Source organism: Conger conger, chromosome 6 (genome assembly GCF_963514075.1).
Source record: "Conger conger chromosome 6, fConCon1.1, whole genome shotgun sequence".
NCBI classification, from domain to species: domain Eukaryota; kingdom Metazoa; phylum Chordata; class Actinopteri; order Anguilliformes; family Congridae; genus Conger; species Conger conger.
The window spans coordinates 25,043,726-25,054,732 of record NC_083765.1 but is presented as its reverse complement, the minus strand read 5'-3'; the positions used below and the strand labels follow the sequence as shown (position 1 = coordinate 25,054,732).

Below are 11,007 nucleotides of genomic sequence, written 5' to 3'. Positions count from 1 at the left end.
GTGAGTGTGTGTGAGTGAGTGTGTGCACTTGTGTGTGTGCGTGTGTGTGTGTGTGTGTGTGTGTGTGCGTCTGTGTGTAAGTGTGTACTCACCCCCTCCACCTGATTGGCCACGGTGACCTCCAGCAGGGAGGTGAGGTAGGCCACCCTGGTCCCACACGTGTCCCCCAGGATGGGCAGCTTGGTGAGGAACACGTGGAGCGTGCCACGCTGGCTGGAGATCGCCAACAGCTGCCCGTCATCCGTCCACGAGAGCTGGTCCAGTCCTAATGCACACACAAGCACACCCCATACACACACGCACCACACACACACACGCACCACACACTCACGCACACACACACACACACATACCACACGCACCACACACACGCACATGCACAAACCCATGCACACACACAAGGGGGTGTAAATGTAGTGCTTTAACAGCTTTCTAAAGCCTCAGGTATAAAAGCAACAGTTAATAACCCAGGAGAGCCATCTTTCCCACACATTATTACACACTCAGTCTCTCTCTCCATGCCCCCAGGTATTTATTTCCCATTCTCTCCTTTTCTCTCTTACTCCATTTACAGCTCATCCCTCATTTTCCTTTATTCTTGCCCTTTCTCTACCACACATTCTTCCTAATTCTCTTTCTCTGTCTATCCATCTTTCTCTCCTCTCCCTCTCTCCATTTCTCCCTTCTCTCTCTTGTTCGTCTTGACCCCTTACTCAGTTATTCTCTTTCCAGTTTCACACCTCTCCCCCTCTCTCTCCCTCTCTCTCCTCTGTGTCTGAGCTGTGGAGTGTATGTCTGGGGAAGGGCTGTGTTTGTTCCCTGTGCTGTCAGTTCTCAGTCCAGCTCACAGGCTCTTATTGTGTTGGGCCCAGTCCTGTGAAATCTCTACTACAGCTGAAAACCTGCAAGGCATTACTCTGGAGTACCTCCACTGATGGAGAGAGGGAACAAAGCAGAGAGGTTCTGGAGCTCTACTGTCTCCAAAGATTATAAAACAACTACAGGAGCTGGCCATGTATTTAAGCACACTGCCCCCAAGCTACATATCAATGAGTTTTACATTTCTTTATTAATTTAGCCATTTCCCGTGTACTGTTATGTTAATGCCAAAATATCTGACCTGGATAAAAATAAACCGAAAGGCTTTTTTTAATGCCTCTTAATTGCATGGTGCATTCAAATGTTGTGCGTTCAAGTTCTGTTTTGTGATAATCAATACAAATACACTTGGCTACGTATCCACCTCACTTACCTTTAGTTTCATCATCCAGGTTGACAATCGCATACATGTCCTTCAGCTCTGTCAAGTCGTGAATCTTTATGCTGAAACAGGAGAATGAGGAAATATCTTTGAGAAAAGGAAGTGACTGATATCAAAACTCTAATCTGAAGAAACGATGACTGAAATATCAGGAAATTACAAAAAGGGACTAAAACTGGGAATAACTTTAACAAACAGCATATGTCCCATGATATGTGGACCGTATATATGAATTAAACTATTTAAAGCAGCACCCATGGTTCGTAATTACTTTCACTGCTATGTGATTACAGAGCACACAGTTTGTCATTCCTAGTCTATTAGTCTGTCTATTAGTCTGTATTGAAACAGCGTCCCTCTGTGCAGTTACCAGTTGTCTCCACAGGAGGCAGCCTTGTTCAGGGACTGGGAGATGGCGATGCTGGTCAGGCTGTCCTTGTGGTTGTGAGCCTGGAAGAGCTCCTGACCGATCTCCCGGATGTGGGTGGAGATCACCACAAAGTACCCCTGCGAGAAGCCAATCATGATGTAGCCATCTCCGTACCTGTCCCACAGGAGGGGAGAGAGGGCAGGAGGGAGGAGAGAGGGAGGGGAGAGAGGGAGGGCAGGAGGGAGGAGAGGTTGGACGAGCAAGGAGTTGATGGAGGGAGAAATTACGAAAACAATTTTATTTTATTATCATTTCAGAAAACGTCACAGGTTACGAGAGTAGCGAGAATGAACCAGGCTTCGCTGCTCTCTACGAGCTGGCTGCTGAGGGCACTGGTCCCTGCATACTGAGTATTCACACAGAGTATTCAGTGAGGTCCCTGCACACAGAGTATTCACACAGAGTATTCAGTGAGGTCCCTGCACACAGAGTATTCACACTGAGTATTCAGTGAGGTCCCTGCACACAGAGTATTCACACAGAGTATTCAGTGAGGTCCCTGCACACAGAGTATTCACACAGAGTATTCAGTGAGGTCCCTGCACACAGAGTATTCACACAGAGTATTCACACAGAGTATTCAGTGAGGTCCCTGCACACAGAGTATTCACACAGAGTATTCAGTGGCACAGGCGGCAGTGGTGCGTGACAGTCTCACCAGCGGTAGGCGATGATGGTGCCGTAGCGCTGCTGGAAGGCCAGCTCGATGGGGTTGTCTGGGTCGTTGAGGTTGAAGAGAAACAGGGTCTTCCTCCCGACCACCACGCTCACCTGCGAGGAGGGAGACGGATCCAGATGAAACAGAACTCAGCGCTGCATGCAGCCGTGAAGCTGGGCTCACTGAACACAAGGGCTGGCCAAACCTGTTCCTGCAGACCTGCCATCCTGCAGGCTTTCACTCCAACCCTAATTTGGCACACCTGATTCTACCAATTAGCAGCTCAAAGAGATCTCTGGCTGTTGAACGAGGGGTGCTTTGTTAGGGTTGGAGTGAAACCCTACAGGACGGTAGATCTGCAGGAACAGGGCTGGGCAGCCCTGCTGGAGACCCACTCACTGTGCTCTCCCCCGGTGATGCTCTTTCATCCGTCTTCATCACAGAGAACTGGACGTCTGCTGGATCCGACCGCACCTGAGTCTACAGGACACAGATAAATAAAAGGCATTACTAAACATGGGCACGCACACCAGACCTGGGTTCAAACAGTATTTGTTTTGGATTCAAATATTCTGTGCTCTATTGATCTTGTGTATTTGGGTTCACACTTTTGGGATCATTTAATTTGTTCCAATAGGCAAGCTTAGTCAGATGCATAAAAGTATTTGAATTCAAAAGTCACATTTGACCCCAGGTCTGAAGCACCACAAACACAGAGCCAGGAAGGGAACAGAACCAGAATTCAAGGCATCCATTTTACAGACGGCAGAGGACCATGCAGTGAAACGAATGAACAACCCAGCAAATACGAAAGGTTATCACAATGTTGCTGCAATGTTGTGGCAATGTTCTAACATGGACAAAACATTTCACTAACATTGTGAGAACGTTTGTGCTGGGTAAATGAGGGGAGGGAGAGAGGTGAAGCGCATGGGAAAGACGGGACAGGGGGATGGCGAGGAGCAACGGTCACCTGGCGGATGGTGTCCCCCTCGTGGTTGCTCACGGTCACGTTGCGGTCCTCGCTGCCCAGCGCCAGCAGGTTTTGGGAACTCCAGCAGCCACATGTGATCCGCTTCGTGTGTTTACCTGCACAAAAAAACAAGTATCAAACCCTCCCAGAGACAGCCTGGGCCACAATTTACTCTGTGTATTACAATTTTACATCTTCATTCCTCAGTTTGGAATTCTTGATTGTGTTGGTTGAACTGTGCTTTAGATGTCAATTCCTGTTTGATATTCCTGATTTGAATTTTGTGATTGTTCTTTGTGTTAAATCCTCAGTTTGGAGTTGATTGTTACTGTCAGCAGTGGTACTTCACACCTGTATAACAGCCAGACAACACAAACTCAACTGAGAATAGGAGTCACTATTGCACATTGAGGCAGGGGATATCTCATGGTCTGAAATCATCCAACCATGAATGAGCACTACTGTGGTTCACCCCACAGGTCTCCTGGCCACAGTTTCCATTTACACAATTAAGAACATAAGAGCACTAAGAGCCAATCGTGATGTGAACAGGCCATTCAGCCCAGCTAGGCTCCAGACCTGTATTCTGGAACTGCTGAGCCAACCAAGAGGACCAGAAGGCAGGGTTTGCACTTCTTAAGTGTATTTCATAGGTTCCTATACACCAGACAAGTTCAGTAAAGCATATAAATAATTGACAAGACAAAGTGGAGCCTGCTCTGAGTTACCCAGGACAGGGATCTTGCGTGAGGTCTGCTGGTTATAGATGAGCAGGTTGCCTTTGGCTGTTCCCACCGCCAGCAGAGACGCCGTCTTCGACCAAAGGATGAAGGACATCTGATCCCTGCAAAGACCACAATGCAATGCTCCAAAAAAATTCCAAAGGGCTGAATATTCAACCAGATGCCTCCTAATGTCACACAATACAGCAGCACAGAGAGTATTTTTCTGTGATGAGCCTCGATTGACAATTCACTGCATAGGTTGAAGAAGATGCACCACCAGTCAAAAAGGAACCGCATGCTTTGCTTGTGCAGACATAGCCACAGCGATTAACCTTCACTCTGCCACTCCAAGGATTTACTTTTCTCTCCTAAACTCAGCCCTATTTATTAGGTCACTGTTTATGGATACTCTCCTGTCCTACTTTGATCTCACAGGAATGGCACACCACACATATTATAATAACTGTTACTTGCAATGGGAAGAAAAATGTCATTCAGAAGCACTGACGGCCAGATGCTACAAGACACTGACCTCATTCCACTGTCAAGCTGGGACGTTTTGTTGACGTTGGCGTCCCACAGGTAAATACTGCTGGACTTGTCGGCAATGACGGCCAACGTATCTCCATCTTTATCCCAGTCCATTGCCAGACACTTTCTGCTCAATGAGTATTGGACAAAAATTTGTAATGCTCCAACATACCTTGCTATTTCAAATGTACTTTTTAAAGTAATTTTAAAGAAAGCACGCTCATATCCTACGTGAATAGAACATTAAAATATATTGTGCACACTGGAATGAGAAAATGATTTAATTCAGATTAAATTAGACACTAATTATGCAATTGCTACAGAATAACACGTCTCATCATGTAAAACAGAACTGAATGGATATTGATGTAGCATTCTCGTACTCACCCCGGTAAGTTCAGTTCATTTCTCCTTTGTCCATGCCGATCAAATATTTTTACCGAACTGTCAGGTCTTAAAAGAAAAAAGAAGTCATTATTTATTTTAAACATATGGCATGACAATGTACAATAGATAACTACTGATTTAACTTAGCTAGCTAGCTACATTGTTATAAAGTATACAGCAGAGCTTACTGTCAATCCCCATATAGTCACATGCATATAACGTTAGTGAGACGCTAAAACATAGATGGCAGCAAACTGAGCGTCTGTCAAACTCAATTGGCAAGGTCGCTAACGTTATCTATTAACAGATCATTTATCTTAAAAACAACATAACCCATAGCTAAATCTTGCTAGCCTGCTATCTCACCCAGCAACAGCGATGTAATTCCCGAGTGTCTTCTGCCACTTGTACTGCAAACAAGATCCTTGCCAAGCTTTCTCCGAAAGAGTGAAAACACGCTGTGGGAAAAAAATACACAACGTTAAATGATCTTAATACGGATAGCTGTAGCTAGCTGGTAAGGTTTGTGCAAGAAACAAATTAGATAACCGATAAATGTGAATCAAGACTTAGCTAATTAGCTGATGCTAGCTAACTTAGTTGTCAACTAATTAGCAGAGTAAGTCAGCTAGCTAGCTACCGTTAGCTGGCGGTTTTAGGCTATGCTATAAGTTACCATATAGCTAGCACTAACTATGTGGCTATATAAATTACACCATATCTATGATAGGTGACTTCGTAATCATTGTAAATCAACTGAATATTAACCACAATTAGACGCTTTACCTTCATTTTTGGTTTATGCAAAGACCTTCACCATTATTTCTTGAGAAAAATATCCCAACATGCACCCCTCCACAGCGTCTGCATCACCCATGGCGACCTAACGGCAACAACCAATCGCTTGCAAATGGAATTCAACTGCAAAAAAATGTTCGTGCGCTTCTTGGGATTTGAAGTTCTTTCGTCTGTATTTGTCAGGAAAGTCTGCAAATTACGTTTTTTTTTGCCAGGGATGGGAAACTCCAGTCCTGGAGGGTCGGTGCGTATGCAGGATTCTGCTGCCACCACCCTGGCTTAATCAGCTAATTACAGTATTACATTACATCTCCGATTCACGCACAAATTAAACCACAATAAAATGATACAAGACAAGAGAACATTCATCAGCTGCTGTTTATATCATATACATTTATTATAATTATTTTAGAATGTGCCTAAAAATGACAGATCATGTCAATGATTTGGCGAATGAAATAATTAAGAGCAGAAGTTGGTCTGAAATACAGAAACAGATACGTTGCTGGGTTGCGTCTCAATTCCAGAAGTTCTTAAGACGAAGTTCACCATGCATGCATTAAATGACCGGAATCAAAAGGTTATAAACAACCTTTGTGATCTGTATAGCAGAGGTGGTCCAAGAATATCCATATTGTTTTTGATAGGATTCTTTTCTATGACTGACTGAAGAACTGCGGGAGCTGTATCCTGAATATTGCCTCATTTTTAAATGGTTTTCATGAAATATATTTTTTGCATAATAAAGGACTTCAAACACATTTCCTTGTGTTCATTTTATTGAAGTGATTATGCTGAAATTGGATCTGAATGGCTAGTGGTTTGAATGGCCTCTGATGCTGAGAAAGATTTGCCACTTATTGATGCGATAAACATCTCTTTAATGTGCACTATTAAAGCAATCATAAGTCATGTTTCCTTTTACCTGGAGAACTGAAACCAACCACCCAAAGTCCCACTCTTCCTGTAAAATGTATTTACTGCCATTTTGAATTTGATTAAAAACAGTGCAACTCCTACAGATATTGACTCATTTGTACAAACATTTGTATTATGGATTTATGGGTGTATCTCAATATCAGCATAATTATTTGTGTCAAAGCATCAGTTGGTGGACAAACAAACGTGGTGTGTGGCTTATCATAACAATGCTTTGCATAAATCCGTAATGGTTTGATTGAAAGTAATGAAATTTGGTTGATGTACTCACACTCACACTGTGACTCCAACTCCATGGTGTAGGTCCAATCAAAACACGTTGATGTGACAGAGGACTCTTATTTTTAATGTCCAAAATTAACTGTTGCATCACAAATATCTAACAGTTGATGTGATGGTCCATCCCATCGGCAAAAACAACACAGACAGGTGCTTTGACACTGGGAATTGCTGCTTGCAGCTATAATTTTGAATCCCTTTTCTCTCAAACAGCAGGTGCACTTAGATGGACTCATGAATAAAATTGGACATGATGTTTGATGTAGCCAAAAAAGATCTCAGATATCAGATACTATTTTATTCATGAGTCCAACCAAGCACACATGCTGTTTGAGAGGGAAAATATTAAAAGCTTGTCTGTGTTAAATTGCACGCGTAATCTAGTAATCTAATACTCAAGCGTTCATAAAAATGACTCTCCTGTATAATTTAGCTACATGACAAAGAAATCTTCCCTCAACAGTCCTTTCAGAATGGATGCCAAATTTAACACATACAGGTATGCAAACAGTGGTGATGCCAATCAAGGTAACAATACTAATGCTAAATACATATGCTTCATCTTACAGTGTAACATTAAATGCCAAGAAGCAAATGGTTTTATTTGGGTAAAAATGGTTTGGGGAATGTGGTTTTAGATATATGTAGTTTAGAAAAGAGCAATACAAAATTCAGTTCAGCTTTAGGTTACCTGATGGGTAGTTTTAATCGGTGTGTTTTTAGTCTGTCAGAAAACCAGCACTACCTCCACCTCATTCCACCACCAGGGGGCCAGAGTCGGGGAGAGGCGCGATCAGGAGGAGGGAGCTCAGGGGACAGCGAGATGCCCGGGGGGCCGCGATGTGCTGGAGGGTCATGCTATAGCGCAGGTAAGAAGGTCCTGCCCTAAGTATTAAAGGGAAATGTACGTTTCTAGGATTGTCCAAATCCAACTTGTATCTCAAACATCAGTCCGGATTTTTTCAGCCAATTTATAGCAATAAGAGTAAGAATAACAGTCAATATATTTGCCATTTGTGGTCAACCACGTTGGAATTAAAAAGTACTAAGTGCATCAAACTATAATAACAAGAATAAAAATAAATCTGGACAAAATACAACATAGAGACAGTGACAGAGCTGTCCCATTATACCTTACCATCAAAGTAAAATAGCCTAAGTGGTCTTGATGTGTTTAAATGTTTGTAGTCTCTAAACAATCATATTCTCATCATATTTTGAACACAGAAATATTGTTGAGATCTATGATCATTTATAGAAACACCACTGAAGCAAGTTTTGCTGGTGTCTCAACCAAAATTGTCCCAAATTACCTGATTTTGTATAATTTCCATCCTGGTTAACTTCAAATGACTACTACCTTGGAACACTACTTGGAATCGAATGTCCATTCCCAAGTTAGGTATTAAGTTAGTAACAGTCCATATGCTGAAAATAAGTTATATATACACATAACTATATATATGAATAAAAACAAACCACATACACTGGAAGTCATTGTGGACTCCTGGACTGATTTTAAAACCATATGTTCAGTCGCTTATTCTCTTTATCTCATCAATTTCAGAATTTTACTGTGTTTGTATTCAATATGAATACATTACCTGTGTCCATTGTCTGAATAACAGATCATTTCAACTGGATTAACAGAGCCCTGCTTTATGGAAAGGTAGGGTTCTTCAGAGAATTTTGACAGAAGGTCGTAGATTGGAATAAATATAAATTGGTGAAGGATCATTTTTACCCTTTTAGCCATTGCAACCATACTTAAGAAATATCATTATTATTATTATTATTATTATTATTATTATTATTATTATTACTACTAGTATTATTATTATTTAATTATGGGTTTTTTGTTTTACAAAGGGATTGACATCTGTCATGCCACCATGTTGAAGGACATCTCTGCCACAAAATGCGTCACATTGAGAAAGTCTTCTGCATCTCATCTCCTGGAATTACAATTAACTAATTACCACCCTCATATCTTCACATGTAGAAATTTGAACCCTTTTTCCACAGGTAGTTTTTGTGTTTTTATTGATACTTTTTATCCATTCCTAATTGTGAGTGGAATCTTCTCATTGGCACAGAGCACTTGCAGTTTATTGGAGGTCAAGGCTCAGCTGAAGTTTATTGACTGAATGAAATCCCAATGACTGATCACAGAACAGTCCTCTCCCTCAGTCCTCTGTTTTCCTTTCCTTTCCTCCAGTGATGTGGCAGCGTGGACCTCCTCCATGAATTAATCCCATGTCAGTTCGGTGAGAAAAAAAACCTGGAAATTTGGAGGTGACGAAAAAGGTTTCCAACTAATCAAACATCTCAAAAGCCACTTCCCACGTCAGTGCATCACTGAAGAAGAAGGCCCAGACTCCTGGGTGCTGCTAAATGATTGCTATGCCGTGGGGATGCTGCACACAGCCCCTGAGTACGGAGGCTGTGTACAGCATCCAATCCTTTTTGGATAAATGTGACTTCAAAATGTTGAATTCTAAATCATGTTGAGGAGATAGAGGGGAATGTGTTGCCAATGAATTATTTTCACACTCTCATCACGAAATGCGGAAATCTCATGATTGTTTCAGCTAGCAATAGAACAGAGGGTAACCGTATAACATTAAAGCATATGAATACGTTATAATGTATATTAAATTACCATTATACACACTGCATGTGCAGACGCAGGCACTTATACAGGCACACACACACACACACACATACAATTTTCTCTAAAATGGCACTGCGGAATCAGAGCAGTTCAAACGATGGACGATACGCTCCTACTCAAGGCATGTACAATATAAAACGGCATGTAAAACATGTAATATATTTTACTATTGGGTTAAACTAATATGCCAGTATTGTGTGCAGCTTTAAGGTTAGGGAGACGCAATCCTACTGCTGGACTAGTGTGAAATACGTCAGGCTGATATCTAATTAAGTGGTCTAAAGTTTAATCTCTTGGGGGAAGAGAATGGCCTTGATTCAATCTACATTTTGTCCCAACTTTGAGACTGTAATTGAACTTGTGATTGAATGTAACTGCTCTTGTTTTCTTCCCCTTTTTGGCAAGTCCGGGCTTGGTAGAATTAAGTCACGACAAAATGTGTTTGTGAAAAAGAAAGCAAACGCGAGCGTTTCATCACCAGTCGGAGTTAAGGACGAATGTTGATTGAATCCAAGCCAGAGTGACACTTCAGTCCTTTACAGGACCTGCAAGAAAAGCAATTACTTATTGTACGCATTTCCCGGGCAGACACGAAAGGCAGTCCTCAGAGGCGCCCTGCCATTATCGCCCGATATTTATCGCCACTGTGCGGCCAACTGATTCCTCGGCCCGATGAAGCGAAACCAAGGTCGCTCGCTTTCCTGCGCGGCCGCTAGCGTGCATTCATTTGAGCGGTTGACACAAAGCCCTTTTATTACTGCCATTGACGATGTGGAGATTCACTGCAACTGATAAAAGAATGGATACTGTGGATGTTTGGCTCCTGGCCTCATTGGTGTGGGAGTCGCGCAGTCCATCAGCAACCACAATCTCCCGTGTCACTGGGGTCGCGGGACTTGGCTTTATTTGTCACCCAATGCAGCGGTCTCATAAATAGCACATCTCACGTGCACATTGTCCCCCTGTACATACACACCGATACAGCCGCACAGGACCATAGACATTGATTATGAATACCCTTCCTTAGGCGTATCAGTCCCCAAAGACAGGCTCTGGCGCTGTCTTCAGCAGATAGCGGATTGTAAAATGCCTATTCATTTATTCTCTAAAAGAACCTTCATTTAGATACCTTCATTCACGTCTCTAATACAGGTCTGTTTATTTCTCTCAGAGGCAACATTTGTATCTCACCTTGGGAAGCGTCCTTGTGGCGGTTTGAGGCTGGACTTTCAGTTCTTGATGAACAAAACAAAGTAAGAAGATGCCTGAGAGGCAGTTATGTGTACTGAAGAATACCAATGTAGGTTATTTAAATGCTTCACAATGCTGAATTATTTTTCAATGAGTCTAAA

General features: G+C 42.4%; 1 protein-coding gene across 1 annotated transcript in view; it reads right to left on the bottom strand.

Moving 5' to 3' along the window:
* wdr19 (WD repeat domain 19) overlaps positions 1 to 5,880 on the bottom strand; it is a 20,509-nt gene extending 14,629 nt beyond the window's left edge. The window contains exons 1-11 of the mRNA XM_061245240.1: positions 5,752 to 5,880; positions 5,332 to 5,423; positions 4,966 to 5,031; positions 4,580 to 4,705; positions 4,051 to 4,166; positions 3,323 to 3,438; positions 2,749 to 2,829; positions 2,350 to 2,462; positions 1,632 to 1,805; positions 1,253 to 1,323; positions 93 to 265 (exon numbers count right to left, since the gene is read on the bottom strand). Coding sequence (XP_061101224.1) covers positions 93 to 265; positions 1,253 to 1,323; positions 1,632 to 1,805; positions 2,350 to 2,462; positions 2,749 to 2,829; positions 3,323 to 3,438; positions 4,051 to 4,166; positions 4,580 to 4,705; positions 4,966 to 5,031; positions 5,332 to 5,423; positions 5,752 to 5,757 — 1,134 coding nt within the window. The 5' untranslated portion in view covers positions 5,758 to 5,880. The remainder of the gene's footprint in view (positions 1 to 92; positions 266 to 1,252; positions 1,324 to 1,631; positions 1,806 to 2,349; positions 2,463 to 2,748; positions 2,830 to 3,322; positions 3,439 to 4,050; positions 4,167 to 4,579; positions 4,706 to 4,965; positions 5,032 to 5,331; positions 5,424 to 5,751) is intronic.
* Positions 5,881 to 11,007: the final 5,127 nt, after the last annotated feature.